Source organism: Herpailurus yagouaroundi, unplaced genomic scaffold, assembly GCF_014898765.1.
Source record: "Herpailurus yagouaroundi ecotype Mexico unplaced genomic scaffold, PumYag 100, whole genome shotgun sequence".
NCBI lineage: Eukaryota > Metazoa > Chordata > Mammalia > Carnivora > Felidae > Herpailurus > Herpailurus yagouaroundi.
The window spans coordinates 56,183,891-56,203,730 of NW_024412391.1; the positions used below are offsets into that span (position 1 = coordinate 56,183,891).

The window sequence follows — 19,840 nt, forward strand, 5'->3', positions numbered from 1 at the left end:
GGCTACTCTGATTTACTAGTTTCAGGGAATGCGCTGTGGGTGTCCTTGTTGTCCACAGTTATTGGGTGTTTCCCCAGTAACACTTTTTCTGTTGTTTATTACAAAAAAATTTTTTTTTTTTTTTGGCGTAGGTATTTACCCTTTTGTTTCCCTCCATGGGTCCAGAATTGAGTCTTGTGTGCTCACACTCTCATTTTAATGCGTCTCCATAGCGTTCCATTTAAGGAACGAAACTTTATAGAAATTGAGAACTACAGCACGTTTCCCTACGGGCGGAACAGCTGCCGGAAACGTCCTTTGGTCTGGTCGCCATCAGTATCACAAGTGAATTTCAACACAGTGCACCAAGTCCCTGGTCAGATCCCCACGGCCTCCCATCCACTGTTGGGCCGAGGCTGCTTTCTAACGACTTTTTACAGCCCCAAGCCTAGGCGCGTCAGGGATAGTGGTTTCAGAGTCGCAACCCTCACTTTTTAATGTCCCGAGCATTGTCCTTGAAACCCGAGCCCCAACCCCGCTCGCCCCCACTCCCGGCTGGGGCTGTTTAAAAGCTGGAGAGGAAGTGAAAGCGTCAAGTACAGTAAGTGACACCCTCCGCCTCCTTGTATACATAACAAAAGCCCAGGAAACGTTCGAGTCCCTAGGATATCCGAGCCACCCCATTCCCTCCCCGCTCCTCCCCTCCTCCATAGTGGACTGGAAGCACCTTGCCCCAGTACACACGTGGGACACATTTGTTTTTTATAGTTTTCTTCACCTAGGTTGCTCTGTGGTCCTGCTAATTCTTCCTCCCAATGCACCCCCTCCTGACAAGCAATTCCTCAGCTCCCAGGTGATTTTACTCATGGATTCTTTATTTTACTGTCCCATGAACGATAATATCTTGTTTTACTTGAGGGATGGCTGATAAAATGAAATATTTTTGATAAACCATTATGGTGGTGCTGGATGTTGAAAAATAGGGGAAGAATTTGGGCCAAAAGCTTAGTGGGAACGAGGCTATAGAGCGAGGTGGGTTCTTTATCAGGTTAAAAGTACAGGGGGCTGGAGATCTTGAGGGAGGCGATTCGGAGGAGTAAGGAGGCACAGGCTTGGTGGATCGCACTTCAGGGTATGTATCCGAACCGAACAAAAGTGCTTTAGGAAATCAGCCCAGTAGTGGACCTAACACACCAGTAAGGAGAACTAGCGACACATGGCTTCAGTGTCCCGGACGCCTTAACAATAAGCAGCGGCTTAGGAAGGCAGCTGATTTCCTCTTAGGCGTTTGCTGACTGTGGACCCAGCGCCAGCCCGCGGAACATCCCTGTAGGAAGAGGGGCGCGAGAGATCCACGAGAAGGGGCAGCAAGCCGCCTGATTGACAGCTCGAAATCTGATCTTGTGAAAGAGACGCGGAGCCAATGGGAGGCAGCGATCCATCAGTTTGGATTGGAGGCCCCTGGAGGAGAAGTAGAGGAAAAACCACCGAATTGAGCTCTGTCAGAGGCGCTTTCGGCTTCCAAGGGGGAAGTGCTGGGCGATAATTAATGTTTTTATTAAATTTGGAGGGAATTTTTTGCAGCCGTTCGCCTAGCGTGGCCTTCAGGTGGGTCTTTCCAACAACTTTTTATGTCTCTCCAGATAATTGCATGGTTGTGGGTTGCAAAAACTATCCTTATGAAAGAGGTGTCTCCGTCTCTCTAGTCCCGTTAGGTGCAAAGCAAGTCTCGTTGATCGCCATTGCTAGTTTTGCACACGTTTGCGAATCAGAGCTGCCCGGGGTACACCGACCGCGCAGGGAAACATCGAGAGTGTAAATAAATACATCGCCTCTTGTTCGGATTTTTGCTACTGCCGAAAATATGTAAATTGTGAACTCTCTTGGCTCTCTTTGGATCCAGGTGAAGGAGGCTGTGTAGGGAGGGTTATTTTTTGTGAATGGGACTGTCTGAGGGTAATTAGCTATGCAAATTCAAGAGCTTCATTCATGATTTTTTTTTTTTTTTAGCCTAAAAGCCATCTTGTTCCCCTCTAGGTTGATAGAAGTCCACATCCCGAGGAAATCTCCAGCTAAATGCTCAAAATATAAAACACTGAGCTGAGCTTTGCGAAGAGCAGCAGAATGGATGGATTTTATGACCAGCAAGTGCCTTACATGGTCACCAATGTGAGTGATCAGTTCGAAAGTTGCTGTTTATAAACTTGACTCCAACGGAGGGGAGGGGGGGGGAGGAGGAGAGAGAGAATGAGAAGGGAGGGGGTAAGGGGGTTGGGATTGCAGATACTTTATCTGCTTTGTTGCCACTGTAGGGCGACTCTGCTTCTAGAAGCCCAGTCTTCAAAATGAGCTTACCTTTCAGTGACTTGGATAAGGCATAGTTTTGTTTTTAAGAACCCCCCCTTTTTTTTTTCTGATTAAAGTGCCCAAGATGAGTGGAAGAGGAGACGGAGGGCAGCAGCAGCTGCACTCAAAGTTTTTGGCTGGGTTTGTCTGCCACATTGAAAAGAATGAAGTTGAGACTAATGCTGACACTTTTTGTTTACATGGGGTGTTTTTCTTTCTTTTTTTCTTGTCTCATTTTTTCCTCATATTTTTCATTTCACCACTCTATGCTTTTTGTTTTGGGGGGTATCAGAGAGAATAAAACTCACTGTATTATAGTCTAGCTTTAATCTAGCTGAAAACGACTTTAAGTGTGATTGCTTAATGTTTTGATGCCAAGATGCCATGAATACAGGACTGATAAGTAGTAGTGTGTTCCGCTTGGCTGGTAACAACTCTCCCTGGTTGTTGATTTCTCAGCTTTCACTGTCAAATGAGCGCAGAAAATGAAGATTAGATTGGATACTATGGACTTTTATTTTTCTATGCAGAGAGAAGATCCAGTAGACTTATATATGCATGTGTTTTTGTGTATATGACATCTGAGGTTTACATTTTTTAAAAAGGATTTTTTCTTTCCCTTTGTAGAATCAGCGTGGGAGAAATTGTAACGAGAAACCAACAAATGTCAGGAAAAGAAAATTCATTAACAGAGATCTGGCTCATGATTCTGAAGGTGAGGTTTGATTTTGGGCTGAATCCCTGCTCTTTACCTATACTCCCTACCCTCATAAAGAAGAGGAACCCTTAAATCTTAGCTTAAAAATAATATTCTTTCAAATTCCTGCATTTAATTGAGACTTTTACTTGTAGCAATTACCATAATGTGACAGTTTGCATTGGAGGATATTTTATGGCCCTGTCACAGACTAATGAAAGAAGGAAATAAAAAGTTAACAGTGACATCCTTCTTTTAATCACTTTTGTGTTTAAATATTCTGGTCCATATGGTATATAACTAATCCCATACACTAAGGTAACAGTTTTAAAATATCCAACACAGTGGGACATAAGCAGCCACGTATACTACTTAATTTCTCCTTTTTACTTTATCAGAAGTAAAACAATATAAATGATTGCTTGATTTCCCATTCCCCTTACACTGAAACCATATACTATTATAAAACTTTTCGTGGATGATTTCAATGACTACATGGTGAGGTCCTAATATCTTGTTTATAGGCCGTCAAGTGTTCACTGAATCGTAATTAAGGCCTAATTAATAATTATAGTAACTATTTGAAAAATTATGATTTTTTTTAAATGCACTGTTGGCTACGAGTTCAATATATTATAAATTATTCCAGACATACGGTAACATTCATAATGAACTTAATCTACTTAGATTTAATTATCAAAGTTCATTTTGCCATTTTGATTAGGTGTATTGAATTCTGAAACTTAAATCTTCATCCATATTGGACACCCCTCTCCCTCCTACTATGACAGAATACACAGTTTTGGACTTGGTAATAAACAGGTGCCAGGGAATTACCTCACTTTGACTTTGTAACACCTATTAATGTAAAAATTTTCCTCTACAACATTGTATTCAAAAGTTGTCTCTTTCAGTTTTGAGGCATTGAACCTCAAAACATACAGTGCTTTAGAAATTATACCATGTTCTGTTAAATCTTTTATATAAGGTCCAGAAGATAAAAAGAAAATGATTTGCAGTCTTTCTAATCTTTCCCCTGTGAGAGTTGACTCTGTTTAAGAAAGGTTTACGTGGATAGACACACCTTCACCTCAGCCTTTTTGTGACTCCTAGTATATGTGTATTTGGTCTCCCGGATCTTATTATATTAAATTATTGGTTAAAAGGGGGAAACTCCTGCCTTTATTATGTATTTCACTAAAAGAGTTTTTTAAAGAAGTGTTGCTTACTAGCAATTACAATGGCAGGATTATTGAGCTATTTAAGTCATGAATCCTATTTACTTTTTATATTGACTCCCCTCCCTAAATTAAATTGAGATTTAATACCAACTTCATGACAGACAGTTCCATTTAATGGAACCTAAAGGTTTTCAAATCTTTTGTTTATGTCTCTGACTTGTTTTTTAGAACTCTTTCAAGATCTAAGTCAATTACAGGAAACATGGCTTGCAGAAGGTAAGGCAAAAAATTGCTTTAAAAAGAGGGGAAAAGCAACTCTAGAAGGGGTAAAAAAAAAAAAAAAAAAAAGTCCTGAACTTGCTGTCTTAATGTTCAACCCAATTAATTGAGCTCTAAAAGAGCCACCTCATGTGTCATGCATACATTAGAGTCTCTGATGAGTTTGTCTTTGGGGAATCTGGGGCTGCACTACCCAGTGTCATCACAAATTACCAGGAGAAATTGCTTCCAGCTCCCAATCACATCTGCTTTTGGCAAGAACTAAAGCACCAAGACTTCAAGTTCTAAGCCTCTGTTCAGATTTTAATTGCAATTGATCAGGTTTATATTATTGTACCTCGAGAGACCTCCTAGAGCCAGAACCCGGCTTGCTGTTTCTTTTAGAGCAGCGCATATCATTATTTGGTGTTCTGGTGGAGGACTTTTCTGATGGCAGAAATTAGTTTCTCTGGGTTCATCAGGACGGGATGCTTCAAGATTTAAGTGCAAGTGTCTTCTTTCCACCTTGTTCACAGCACAGAACGTTAGGTGTGTATGCAATACTTAGGAAATCTATGGCTTTAAAAGAAATCTTTGGAGGATTTAAGGATTCAAAATAATGTTTTCTATTTGTTACTATTAGGTGATAGTTGCTGAGATGGGTTTTGCTTTTATGTCACTTTCGTTAGGATTTATTTAATATGGCAAGGTGACATCTAAAGGCAGTACTTTTGTTTTTAATTACTTTTTAGTAAAATTTTGTGCTGCAATCTATTTTATCTTTTATTGGGTACAACTTTATTTTACAGGAACAATGAGATACTGCTTCAGTACAGTTTAATACAACTTGGGAAATGCCTAATATTGAGGGACTTTTGTTAGTGTCCATAATTTGAAATTTTTCTTTTGGATTTGTCATGATAAATGTGGAATATTAATTTTATCCTATGATGTGTTTTATGGGAAACACAAAAAGAAAATTATACATTTTTAAGCCCTGAGTCTAATTTGTATTTCTGTCTGTCTGTTATATGGATATGCAGTTTCCGGAACAGATTTCTAAGATTGTTAAAAGACGAGAGAGAAGGTCTCTTTAAATGGAACCCAAGTGTTGCTCTTGCTACTTTGAGGCTGACTGCAGGGTTTTATCGGGGGTCTTGCTTGCAGTTCATCAAGTTGCTGTTAGCATGTAAAATAAGTTTCTTTGTTTTGCTGATATTCTTGTTCTCTAAAAAGCTTTTGCAATCTTTATAAATCTTTTAAGTTAAATAGATTTCCTAGTAGCCCTTTGAAAGGGTGATTTAATTTGCATGTTCATAAAAGGTGAGTATTGATGAAAGCTTTAGTTACATTTAAAGGTCATTTTGCTTGTCTCTGTAAATGAAACTTACTGCAATAGATTACTTAGTATTGCGACATATACTATACCTTAAAACTTAACTTTTTTTCAGAAAAATTTGCACAGAGGTCCTTGTGTTAACTTTGATCTGTTAGTTTTGTAAAGTTGAAGGTTGTGAGGACATTATGTTTAGGAGGGCATTTGTTTGCTTATCTAAAATAACTGGAAATATCTATTTTAATTGTTCTTGAAGATTTTTGGTTCTTAGATGTTTAAGTCTCATTGATTCCAAGGCAGTGCTCTTGCTGGCAGATTTTGAATGTGCATAGCAACTCTGTTTCTGGAATTTTAAAATGTGGATTCTGTGACAGACTCTTGCCATTTTATAATCAGTTTTACTACAGTCTCTTACTTTTGTTTTGTTTATTTGTCGCTCGGGTAAGTGATTTCAATAACTTATCCAAGTTAATCTGTTTTAAAACTCTGCACTACATATATTCTTACCCGTGATTATTAACGTACCTATAAATCAGATCTGAAAGATTTAGCTTTATGTAAAACAAACCTGGAAAATGACTGATGTATTTGGAGGAACATGGACTTTTACATAGAAGGTAATTCATAAGCTTAAATAAGTTCAGGAATTAATCCTCAGGGTGTTTTATCGAATAGCCAGGTGGGTGACTGTTTATAAACTATGGATAAGGCTGCATTTTAGAATAATGTAAACAGTTTTCAAAAGAGTTTACGTTAATTTATTCTATCATGATATAAACATAATGCTGTTAATATGATTTTTAAAATCTTAATAATGGAGAGTTCTTTTTTACTATCTGTTAATAGACTGCACATTTATTTGTATTTTTAGCAACTCTATATAATAATATTATTTGCTTTAGCGTTTTAACTTGACTTATCCCACGTGTTGAACTCAGAACAGATCTTAAAATTACAGTAGATTATTTGTAGCTAGGTTTGCCTATTTATGTCCTTCTGGACGTCCACAAATTAAAACATTACCAGATTGGCAGACTATGAACAGTTTGTATATTTCTTTTCATAATGATTGGTAGCCAAGAAAGTGACCATGGAATTTTAAGGCTTCTTGACCCTTTTAAAAAAAAAGATCATGGGCGATTAACCAAGTTTCTCTCAAGAGTTAGAGTCCCACTGGGAAGTTAAACAGGTCTAAAAATCATATTAGATATGAGTCAAGTTGTGTCCAATGAAAGTTATGTTTTTAAAAAGTTATCAAAGCCCCTAAATACTTGGGAAATGATATATCCTAGAGTGTTTAATTTGTTTTTTCCTGTAAGAATTTTTATAAATTAGATTCAAAGTGCAACATAGGGATTAGTCATAGGTAAAATATTATGAATTATGAAATGTGTTTTACATCTAAGGACAAATTGGGGTAGATAAGGCGGGACTATTTGAGGGTGAAGGTTGGAGCCAGTATTCTCAATTTGCTAATATCCTCTAATTTAGGGGGAAGAATGGAAGTGTATTTTACATTTTTAAGCAGGATTAAAAATATGTTTGTGAAGAATGTAACTTTGTATTAGTATCACTTTTTAAGTATTAACCCTGAAATTTAAATGCTGTTAACATATATACCACAATTTAATGTATTCACATCTCATTCTGAAGAAAATTGAAAAGATAACGTTTTCAGTGACCACAGTAGCACTTAAAAAAATAATATGTGTCTTTTTAAAATATTGCCAAAGCCGCTTTATAATTTTACTATGTACAATTTTTTTATTGATTCTTTTTCTTTTGAATTAGATTGCTACTGACAGAAAGGCAATTTCAATTATTTGATCTCATGAAATAATGAGTTCATATATCAATCCTATCAACATCATGGTAACGTCTTACTCTTAACATCCTGTTTTAAGTGATGCTGTAGTGAATGGTGTCCTAGAAATTGGTAGTTAAAATGGACCCTTTTGTGTGTTAGGAAGATAACTAGAAGGATATAAAGTTGAGTTTAAAAAGGATTGCATTCTTCCAAAGTTGCTTATTAGAGCTTACCTACTAACATAACTTAAAGAGAAACCGTAAATTTCCTATGTATCTAATGTGAATACATAGAACATTTTGAACATTGTTTTTGGTGTGGATCTAGATGTTCTTGAGGTTCCATTTCATCAGTAATATTAAGGACAAAAGTCAACAGTGATTTGCTGCCACAGGGTAGAATGTTTCTCAGTGGTGTTATAGTTAAGTTTCCTGCTGCCACCACACTTAAATCTAAGTTTTCTCTTCAAGAACAGCCTTTCTACACCAAAAGTTATTGCTTCCGGCAGATAGGGCTTCTTTTTTTTTTTTTTTTCCCTTTTGTGTTGTGTGACCTTCAAATAATAGGTTGAGTTAACAGTAGAGATGTCTGCCTTTACTTCAGTGGCTGATACTAAATTTACATTCAAAATAATTTCTAATGAAGTCCCTTTAAATAATAGGTGCTGTTACTCGCCTTACATAATGCCACCCACAATGCACCCTGGTCCTAATGTACTCATTTTAATTTTTCAAAAATTATAACTGTTTCTTGTTAAAATGGAACATAAATTGGATATGTGTCCATTAATGTATTGCTTTTTCTTTTAAATGTGATCCGGTAAAAACTAAAGATTTTAAAAACTACGTTATGTTGTGTGGTTTACGTAAAACAGGAAATGAGAATAAAGCATCAAATTACCGAAGTCCATCCTATTTCTTAGTTTTGAGCAAGAATCATTTCATGTGTAGGGGGGAGGGGCGTGACCCCTCTTTTTGTTGTATCAGGAAATACTCTAAAATATGAGAGCAAGACTTCTCATTTGGACTTGATTAAAAGATAGCAGGTAAAGTAAATGTATTATATTTCTAAATATTTATTGGAATTCTATAAATGCCTTTTTATCTAGAGTCTACTTGCAAACAACCCCCCTCACCAAAACAAAAAGCCAAAAAAAACAAAAAAAACAAAAAACCCCACCAAACTTTGTTTAAATAGATCTTGGATCTGGTATAGTTTAGATACAGTTTTTCCGGAAGGTCCTAAGGAGTGTTAATGAAATACTGCTTTTCTGGTTCAGTTACAAGAAATGTGTCATGTTTTGGATTTAATAATATAACTTTATTCCCTTTGACCTGTGTACAAGCTTGTAATTAAAATGATAATAATAATGTCAGACCTCCGTAGTATTAGAGAAAATAGAAACAACAGCTCTTAAGCCACACTTAAGTTTTCAAGTCACTGTAGGTTAGTTTAATGTTAGGAATTGAAGCTTATTTGAGGCTAAAGACAACTAAAACGTACTGTTTTCTTTTTTTTTAGAGCATCAAGTATTAAAGATGTCTCTGTCATGCAGAAAAGCTTTCTCTCTCTCTTTTTTTGTCTCTTTAAATATGTTTATACTGCCGTATTAATTAATGCTTATACATTGGTACAATCATTTTAATTTTAAAAGCGGATGTGGTATAAAACCAGGCTTAGTGGCTTCATGATTATTTTGTTCCGTGGCCCAAAGCTTCATTTTAGGATTACACAGAATCCTGTGCAAAGGTTGATTTTCTTGTTGTTTTATTTTAAATAAAATTTAAGTTTATTCAGAGCAACTCGTTTCTAATTCTTTGGTTCAAAGTGAAAGGCTACAAAGTTCAGCAATAATCTAGTCTAATCTCAGGATAAAGAAAATCTGAATAATAGGCAAGAAAAACAAGGCATTTCTTCAATGAATTTTTTCCATCCTTGCTTCCTCCATCCTTCTCTCCATTCTCTTAGTTCCTTCCTTCCTTTTCTTCTTCCTTCCTAGTTTTAGACATTTAGGTTTTTGTGACAAGTTACCCTATAAAGCAGGACCCAATAAATCAGTCAGTCTATCCATCGATCATCTATCTGTCTATAGATGTGTAGATAGATAGATTCAATTTTGTAAACTTGTCATTTATTTAAATGTATACCTTAATGAACCCGAGCTGTATTTGAGATAGAGCGATAAAATCGGTGTGTTTATTGCAACTTCAAGTTGACTTGCTTTAGCTCTCTGGAAGGGTGTGACATGAAAAGATTGCGGTTGGGCCACATGGCTCATGCTGGACTGTGTTTTTGTGAATGGAGGCAGAACTCCAGTTCTGCCTGCTTGTCTGGAGGAATTGCTGAGGAGATCAGCTGTCTCATTCACAGGCAGAAAGAATGACTCATACATCTTCCGCCTTGTTTGGCTCCAGGTCATTGTTACAGTGGATAGAACTGGTTTTAATTAAATATTAACCCCTTTTATACTTGCCATTTGTTCCATTTTTAATTTTCCCACTTTTTTTTTTTTTTTCATAGCTTTACAAGAAAACTTCACGGACACCTAGTTTGTAAGAAACAGGTTGCCTGCAGCCAACCTTCGAAAATATTTAAACTCTCACCTTTTCTTAAGTAATTATTATTTCATCTGAAAGCTCAGCATAAGCATAAAAATAAAGGAACTCTATTTACAAACTGCCACCGTGCCCGGAAGTGTTAGTTAAGAAAGTATGTTGAAACTAAAAACGAGGGTTTGTGATGCTGTGACATCTGAATCATGATTAATATTTTTGAGTTTGTTTTTCATAGTCTGTATTGCGATGCAGTAAAGAGAGAGAGAGAGAGAGAGAGAGAGCGAGAGAACAACTTTGGATAATAATCTAGGTAAAGCAAATAGCTGAGAGTGCAGATACTACCCTTTTAAAGCTGAAGTCCTGAGACTTGATGGCAACTTGTCTATTAATGTGCAATGAACTGATAGAGCCACTCCAGCTATTACCAATAAAATCTACATGCTTAATCTTCTTGAAAGCCTTTTATTGGTCTTTTGGTATATACTTTTCCCCCTTGTCCTTTCTTACTCTTCCCCTTCCTCTTTAATTACATAGTGTGGGGAAACATTTTCATTCCCCAAAGGTGATTATTGCAAGCATAGTTGATAATAGATAGCAGTGAAAATAGTATTTTTTAAAGGTTGGCCTCTATTGTTAATTTTCCACTTTGGAGTTGGTATGGCTTGCCACAAATTTTCAGGCAGCTGTAGTTTGCTACTTCACAGAATCCCCGTGAATTGAGGAAAAAAGGAAACGCATGATACGAGTGTGGCAATACTTTGTCATATTTTCCTTGCCCAGATCCAACGTGTGTTTTTCGTTAACTGCTTTCCTTTTACTCTAACTTGAAATTAGAAGTATACTTAAGCCTTTGTCTATTTAAGTAGCATGCCTGCTTCATTTGGTCTATTCAGTTCCTTAAGATTAGCTTCTGTGAAAATGTGAGTCATATGTTTTTTGTTAAAATTCTGTAATATGTTCAGGCATAAGTGTGAAGTATTTATTCAGTATGTTAAAGAGTTAGAACAGAAATAGCAGCTCTACAGCAATTCGTATTCTTATTCTTTTTACAAATTGTTAACGCACCTATTTTCTATGTATCTGGAAGTATAACTTCCAGCTTGTTCTAAAATTTTGCTTTTTTTGCTCCCCAACATATTCCAGCACATACCACGTATCAAAAAAATCATCAGTGATTTTTATGTCTCTCTTGCAGTGATACGTATCCCAGAGTTGAAATTTTGTCTTATGATAGTAAGGAAAAAATAATGTCTGGCCTTTAGGACACTCATACCAGCATATTCAGTTACAAATATATTTTTGTTACTCACCAGCTATTTTTAACTATTCCTGTAAAGGGATATTACATTTTTATTAGATTCTTGTAAATGTTGGCTTTTAAAAAGCATAGTAATTGCTGTGGCTGATAATTTTGCATCTCAATAGTTATGTCTGTTTAGCTGTTAATTTCGAAGGCAAACCAAAACATGTGGATTTGATGGAAAAATGTGTAGGATTTGGTTCTGTCTACGTGCTGTTATTTATTAAGTAGATATTGAAAACATTTTTTTTTTTTGGTGTGAAAACTCTACTTGTACAACTCTGTGAGAAAAATGAAGCTTACTGTAATGTGAAAAAATGTTTATAGTTAGAGAATACTAATGTACAAATTGTAGCAGTTTTTTTTTAATCCCTTTCCAATATAATTCCCGAGAGCTGAAGATGTGTAACGTGCATTGTAATGACGGGAGGAGTTGTGTGTGTGTGAATTGAAAGAAGTGGGTGAGAGGTGAAAGTTTGGAAAAAATAAGTCACATTTAGAATTCCATGTAGTTGTCACAGAAAACCTGTATTAACACTTTTACACCGAGGAATAAAATACAGTTCAAATAGGTTAAATAATGTATGTAGTTTACACTGATAGGAAGTCATAAAACTACGATTTGAAGTTCACATGACCTTCGTTATCCATGGTAGCAGACATTAGTGGAATATGAAGGGGGCAAAAGAAATCTCTTCTTTTATTATAGGTTGATCAGTTAATAGCTTGGAAAAAAGTTCTTAACATTTTGGGTGACAGAGGATGGAATTTGTCTTTAATAAGCTGATATACTGGTTCACAGAGAACGTTAGGAAAGAATTTAATGTCACATTGTATATATTTTAATACTTGGCAAGATTTTCATTGGTTCTCCTTTTGAAAACATGATATAAATTTTATTCAGCCGGATATTTCCCGTTTAAAAAATGTGATTAAATAAGCCAACACAAAAGAATGCCTAATCCTATTTATGTTGTATTTCTTTTTTATACAAAAATTTTAATACAGAATTCCTTTTTATAGGGAATTTTTCTTAAATCACTCAACTACCAATCCAAAACTTTTTCAGCAAAGAGTGATTCTGTTCATAAACTTTCCCCATTCAACGTAGGCTCTTTTTAAAAAAATTAATTGGCATTTATTTTAATATGACTTGACTGGATAAAACGTTTCAGTATTAGATAATACTAGTAAAGTAATACGAGTAATCACATCATAGCTAAAGTTAAATAGAACAACTCCTATTTTTACCAAATTAAAAGTAACTAACTTCTGTTTTATGTAGTTTGTGTGTATGTGAGTATGTATATCTGTGTGTATACCCGAAAACTTGTTTTAGGAATATCTTGTTAATTTGGAATAGGTTATTTTGATGTCTGAATCAACCGTGATGAAAATATTTTAGAAGCGAAAAACTGTCCTTGTGTTTTGATGGCTGCTGAATGCATTAAGTCCTTGCTATTCAGTATTTTTTTCCTTTACTAAAAATAGGGAAGGTATTTGACGTGAGGGTTGATGAACTAGTGATATTCTTTTCATTAGTGTTGTATAGTTGCCAGGAAAATACTTGGTATGAAAAGATTGACTTTATTTTTATTATTTATACTGTGTTATGACACAGTCACTAAAATACAATATTGTCTTATATACGACCAAAATAAAAGACGATGCTTTCATTAAAAAAAAAAAAAAAAAAAGTCTGTAGCCTATTTTGGCCAAATTTAGGTCAAACATTTTTAATTATGGCAGTCTAATTTGCAATAGGCCGAACATACCAGAAGCCGGCATTTCTGAAAAAGCAGAGGGATGTGTGTAGCTGCACGTCGTTTGAAAGAAATTGTGTAGTTAATTTAGATGGGCTGCTGAAGCACTGGCTGTGAGTGAATTGAAATACTTCTTACTTCATTCTTGCAAAGAAGCACTGCAGCTAATAGAAATCCTGTAGCTTCTTCTATTTTGTATGTCTCTCTTATTTCCATCTGGCAGGTGATAGTCAGAGGGACCACAACTGCCCCAATTACATTTCTGACATAAAATGTTTTCTAGTTGACATCAATGGTTGCTTCTATTTTCCCTCCCAAGTATGGCCGTCAATACCGGTTGAAATAGGAGCTCATTGGCAAATAATCACAGGTTTGATCGGAGCTGAAAAAGACCTTACTTGAAAGATCTTACTTGACATTCCTTATGCCTTGGCAGTTGCTCTCTTAATTTTTTTTTAATTTCTTTTTTTCTTCAGCTCAGGTACCTGACAATGATGAGCAGTTTGTGCCAGACTATCAGACTGAAAGTTGTAAGTATAGTATGACTCATCTCTTGAATTTTTCTCTTTCTTGTTTCCTTCTTTCCTTCTTTCTCTCTGGTTGGTTTCTACTTCCAGTGTCTGTTCTTGCATTATGTTGGTACCTTTCTAGCTTACAGTCATGAGATGATTATATTTGTCAAGTTGTGACATCAGCAGGGTCCCTATATGATCTGAGTAGAGCTCCAAAGAGTAGCCAAGGAAAACTGTTTTGATTAAAAGATGGTCCTATTCTCTGTATTTGGTTAATATCCTCGGAGAAGAAATAGGGTGCGATCCATGAACGTGCAAGTGCTTACTTACAATTTTTTTTGTTATGTTCACGAGAAAAAGACTAAATACTGATGGGAGAAAGTCAGTAGTTAACATCCATGTGAAATTATTTATTGAATAACTTATACAAATGCATTGGCTCATATTATTTTACATTCATGAACTTGCACTTGTTTTGATTTAGTTTTTACCTTCGTTTTCTGCTTCCTAGTTACAGTAAGACGCATGGACGGAGCCCTTGGCTTCTCTTAAGATCCCTTCCAGTATTTCTTTCCCTGAGCCTTGCTCTAGGGCCTGTCAGGGAATGCGTGAGTTGTGATTCACAGGATGCTCGCCTCCCAGGAATCCCCGAGTGAGCATTATGCTTGTACAAACATGGCTGCCTCGGGGGTTCCTTCTCTATTTAGGCTTTGCCATTCTACCAACTAACTACAGCTGTTGACCTGAGGTGTAAATAGTTAAGAAAGGGGTATAAATGCCATCTTGATTATGAAACTGACCTAATACGTTTTCATTCATTAGTACCACTTAAAGCTCTAACTTGTCTCATTTTTTCCAGACCACTGACAGTTTCACAGGGGGCAGTATCAATAGCTACCAGAAATGCTTTCCACCTTACAATTTAGCAAACCCATATTCTCACACCTAATATCACACATCTCCTACAGATACCTCTGTGACTTTGAGAAACAGATGTTTGTAAGCCATGTTTTCCCCTTTTATGCTTGGTGTTTTCAATTTCCCAGGTGTCAGGAGTTGTGAGAGGTTATATCCATATCCTCTCCTGTGTTTTAGTTGAGCTCTATTACAGTTTTCTTTGCTTAATTGTGGTAAAATATATATAACAGAAAATTTACCATTTTAGCCATTTTGTAAGTGGGCAGTTCAGTGTCACTCACGTTGTTATGCAAACATCGACACTGGCCACCTCCAGAACTTTCTCATCATCTCATACTGAAACTCTGTGCTTACTAAAAACTAACTCCCCACTGCCCCCAGCCCCTGGTAACTGGTGTTCTCTCAGCTTAATTTTTGATCTGAGAAGATAATTTTGTGTGCTGTTTAATGTCTGAATATAGTTATTAGAATACGATTTCAAGAAACCTATTCAACAATGATATAGAACTAATTAGAGATTCTTAGAAATTCCCAGAAAGATGACATCTAAGGATGCTGGCTAGGCAAGGCCTGCCTTTCTTCTTTACAGTGTGGGAAGGGAATGGTCACACTTCTAGCATTGCTCTTTCTGGACATTTGAGTGTTTTCTAAAAGTTAAACCTGTCATCTGAGTGGGAGAAGTATTCTCCTTGAGTCATTTTACATCTGAAGAAATTGGTAATGCTTCCAATACTATACCAAATGCAAGGGTAAAATCACTACCAAAAAATACAAATTCGTTCCTTTTCTTATTTTGATGTCTTTTCAGTTTTTCAAATTCTTGACTCTTTTGTGTCCTTGAACTCTTTCTTCTCGTGGTCCACAGTGGGGTGATTTTTTCCTTTCCCTTTTTACTGCTTTGATAACTCCTCTTCACTCCACTCGTCTTCCTGCCCTTCTGTTTCCCTAGGGTTCTGTCTGCAAGCCTTTGCTCTTATTTAACATGTGCCATCCCTGCAAAGTCCCGTAGAACTATCTGTGATGATGGAAGTGATCTGTATCTGAAGCATTTGGCATTATAGCCACTAAACACATTGCTCACTGGGCACATGAAGTGTGGTTCATGAGACTGAAGATAGGAATTTTTTTGTTTAATTTTTATGTATGAATGTGGCTCTTGGCTGCGGTAGTGGTCAGCCCAGTTTTGTGTAGTGATGTCTCCCACATCATTATCTCTAGCGTGTGTGTCCCCTCTGCCCCTGTCTACTGGGCATCTTCACTGCTCCACCAACTCCTCCTTGATGCTTGTGCCAAGTCAGAAAAATGCAACACATCCGGACTCAACCCTCCGCTCTTAGCTTGGCATTGGCGTAAAACACTGTTACCCGTGGTGTTCCACAGACAATTCCTGCTCAGCCAGGCCAGTGTGGAAATTATTGTTACAATTTTTCCTGATCAGCCTCTCTCGTCCGCTTCCCTTGCCTTTCCCAGTTGATGACGTCACCATCCAAGCGGGAAATCTTTATCTTCAATCCCTCCCAGTTCTTTACTGTACACTTTCAGTTGCTTGCCTTACCAAGTTGTTGATTCTGCCTTTCAAAAATCTCTTCATTTTGTGGTCTCTGCTTATCTCTGTTTCATGCTCTGGGTTCACATCCACAGTCTTGACTGGTCTAGTGCATAAGCCTTTTGATTGGTGTTCTTGCCTTCAGTTTTCCCTCCTCTCAATGCATTCTCTGCAGCGGCATTAATACATAGCTGTCTGACCTTGTTAATTTTCTCCTTAAACTCCCTTCGGAGCAAAGTCTTCCAGAACATTATTCTACAATCTGGACCTCGACTTGCTGTGTCAGTTTTAACTTTTGCCAGCCCAGCACCTGGTTCCTCCCTATCTGCTGAGCTTGAGTCCTTCTAATTTTTCAGGTCTCGGAACAGATGAAGCTGTTTTAGGTCTCTGCCTTTGTACACGTGGCTCATTTTGCTTTTTTAAACTTGTGCTTTTGCTCTGTGGTGGTGGCAGACCTCCTACTCCAGACTCCCCTTAGGCTTCACCGTGTTGAAGTCTTTCCTGACTTTGTCTTGCCGTCCATACCCTGCACAGTGAGACTCCACAGCACCTTGTAACATTTTAGATACGTGTCTTTCTTCAATAAGACTAAACTGTTGCAAGATTAGGAGCATATCTGTTTAGCAAATACAGCAGCACAGAAGATAAAGTGGTTACCCTAAATGTGATCTGCTTCTTAGGACTTTTTTCCTCCTAAGTCTTTTCAAAGTCATGGGGCGCCTGGGTGGCGCAGTCGGTTAAGCGTCCGACTTCAGCCAGGTCACGATCTCGCGGTCCGTGAGTTCGAGCCCCGCGTCAGGCTCTGGGCTGATGGCTCGGAGCCTGGAGCCTGTTTCCGATTCTGTGTCTCCCTCTCTCTCTGCCCCTCCCCCGTTCATGCTCTGTCTCTCTCTGTCCCAAAAATAAATAAATGTTGAAAAAAAAATTAAAAAAAAACCCAAAGTCTTAATTCCCTTCTTAAGGTAGAAATACATGATCACGCCTTAAAACAATAGATGTAATCTCATTTTGGAAAAACATGCTAAAACCATGATTGTTTAGCCAAAATTTTCACAATGGTAAAGTTTTATTTGTCCTCATTAGTGAATATTTACAGTTTAACAAATGAAGTTCTGGGACTTGTGAATAAAACACCTAATTATGAAGGAGACCTCTAAACAAAGGTGAAAATAAATCTGAAATAGTCTAATGAAAAGGAAATGGAGATGTGCTTTATTTCACATTTTCATTGACATAAAAAACTATTGTTCAGAAGATGGTGAACAGCTAATTTCGATGTTCATTCATTGAGAACAGAACAAAGGAAAATGATTTAAAAAGAGAAATAGGGTATATGAATTAAATTCTAAGGATTTCTGGAGGCAGGAGGTTATCAAATATTGGAACTGAAAGGTTAGATTGTCTGCTAAATGCCCTATACAAATGTTTGATTCTTCTCTGGGAATACCTAGTGGAGCAGAGGCATCCTATCTCTAGGAATAGAAAGAAACCCCACCCCCTCTGTGTGGCCCATCTACAAATTCTATGGGGCCCTTTTTTCAAATGTAAATAACCAGATTTCCTTACCTACCTCAACCACATAAAATGGTTCTCTTTTTATTGCTTTAGCCCTTTGATAAATGTAGGTTAGGAGAATGAGCAGTTAAAGTCTGCTCAACACTGGATTACAGAGCATACATTTGTCTGTAATGTGTAAATCTATGTAGAAAAGTAGAGAACAGAGCATTCAAACATGGTGAAAAATGAGATTAAACCATAATACTTGGGTTTTCCCTAAAAATATTCCCATTCTTTATTTTTACTTCTAAAACATGTCAATTGGAAATCCAGAATAGAAAGATCTATATAGCTTGCTGCTGATCGTTTTGAAGGGTGCTGACTTTTGGAACACCTATGTAGACATCAAAAGCAAATGAAAAAAACAAAACCAAAACCAAAACAACTCCCTACAAGTCCATCCTGGGAAGTGAACGGAGGCTGAAAGAAAAGATTACTTGGCTATCACAAATTGTTTATGACTTAGAAACAAATCTTTTCAGAACTCAGACACTGTGCTGAATAAAGCAGAATTTCTTTAAGATATGCTTTAGTCCAGAGGAAGTAGAATTCTGTCTTTTTCAGAAAAGAGAATTTAAAGAATATTTAGAAGGTAGATTAGCCTTATCTTTCCAAATTAGATGCACATCTATATATAAACTGAATTTTTGTAGATTATGTGCTTTACATTTATACATTAATAATCTGATATTTTAAACTACATACTTTACATTTTAGTTATAGCACTCATCTTTTGAAATCTACTGCATATCATTTTTTTCACTGCAATAATATAAGTTTTCTAACTAGTTTGCTTCCATTTGGTTATATTAGTTCCTTTCATTGTTTTCTCTAAGTGATTCACATGATAGATGGTGTTCTCATTTACATTTTACCTCTTCCCAGAACATTCCCAGGGGTATAACCAGGGTTATGCAAAAATTCCCAGCGGGATAGATCTTTGTAACTGTACTCCTTTCTCTTACACTCAAGAAAGAATAGTGGAATGGAATTCAGTTAGAATAGTGTCATTAAAGGAATAATAATAACCTTGACTCTGCTATGTTTGTGCATCACAAAGCAAATATTAAAAGCTTGCAAGTTTGTATACTTCAATTGAAATTTGTAATATGGCACTGGTGGCCCAACTGAAAAGAATCAGGACAAACCAGTGTGTGGGGTCTCAGCTGTTTAAAGCCTCTATTACATGGGTGATACCTTGTTCAAATAAATAAAAGTCATAGCTATAATTCTTTTTCTTACGAATTAAAAAATTAAAAAAAAAAACGTAGTACTTTGGTCCTTTTTGCAGTTACATGGGGCCAGGGGAGGGAGGACCTTAACAGATTACTATTGCAAATCTTCTTTTTAAGAAACTGAAGCCAGAGAAGTGTATGCAGACCCTGACTGAATAATTTCTTTTAAATTATCACGTCCTTATCCTGGATAGGGAAGTTCCATGCATGTGTCATTTTTGTTTATTTTTTCTGCTTTTCTACTAAGCTATCTTTTTGCACTGTGTTCCTTTCTACACATATAGTGAGTACTTTATAAAAGTTTGCTTTTTTTTTTAAATTTGCTTTTTATTACTAATTTTGAAACCTTTCTTGCCTGTTTCACTTTTTGGATATGACTGGCCAGGAAGACATTGTCTTTCATTCCTACAGTTTCTTTACCAGAAGGTGAGCATATATTCAGAGAGGAATTCCATTTCTGGGATTTGGGAACATGAGTTTGTTACTGTGTTTTGATTTCTTTAAAAAAAATTGAGGCATTTTTAAACATGCCACTATAGTCAGACTCAAACCATCCATTCCAAGGATGAGTAGCCTCCTGCCTTCCTCATCTTAGGTAGTATTGCTTGAGATCTAAGCTGTAGCTAGCGCTTGAAGATTCTGTTTCCTTTGTGTATTGTTTTTGTTGTTTCAGGTGTATTGGGCTTTTTCTTTTTCTTTTTGTCTTTTTGAATATTTTATCAAAGCAGTATGTTCATAGAGTAGGGAAAAAAAACCACAAATAAGATCGTTCCCCATTTTCCTTAGGCAACCTTTTTTCTTTTTCTTTCTTTCTTTCTTTCTTTCTTTCTTTCTTTCTTTCTTTCTTTCT

General features: G+C 36.6%; 1 protein-coding gene across 10 annotated transcripts in view; it reads left to right on the forward strand.

Moving 5' to 3' along the window:
* The first annotated feature begins 1,277 nt into the window (after nucleotides 1–1,277).
* Nucleotides 1,278–19,840, forward strand: part of ETV1 (ETS variant transcription factor 1) — a 91,933-nt gene continuing 73,370 nt past the window's right edge. Inside the window, exons 1-6 of one of the 10 annotated variants that reach the window (XM_040472549.1) lie at nucleotides 1,280–1,587; nucleotides 1,686–1,882; nucleotides 1,990–2,148; nucleotides 2,953–3,040; nucleotides 4,432–4,479; nucleotides 13,699–13,752. In XM_040472549.1, coding sequence (XP_040328483.1) covers nucleotides 2,104–2,148; nucleotides 2,953–3,040; nucleotides 4,432–4,479; nucleotides 13,699–13,752 — 235 coding nt within the window. In that variant the 5' untranslated portion in view covers nucleotides 1,280–1,587; nucleotides 1,686–1,882; nucleotides 1,990–2,103. Of the gene's footprint in view, nucleotides 1,588–1,685; nucleotides 1,883–1,989; nucleotides 2,149–2,300; nucleotides 2,495–2,952; nucleotides 3,041–4,431; nucleotides 4,480–4,676; nucleotides 5,011–5,681; nucleotides 5,785–13,698; nucleotides 13,753–19,840 lie in introns of those variants that run through there. The other 9 variants (XM_040472548.1, XM_040472554.1, XM_040472553.1 and 6 more) reach the window with 9 other exon arrangements.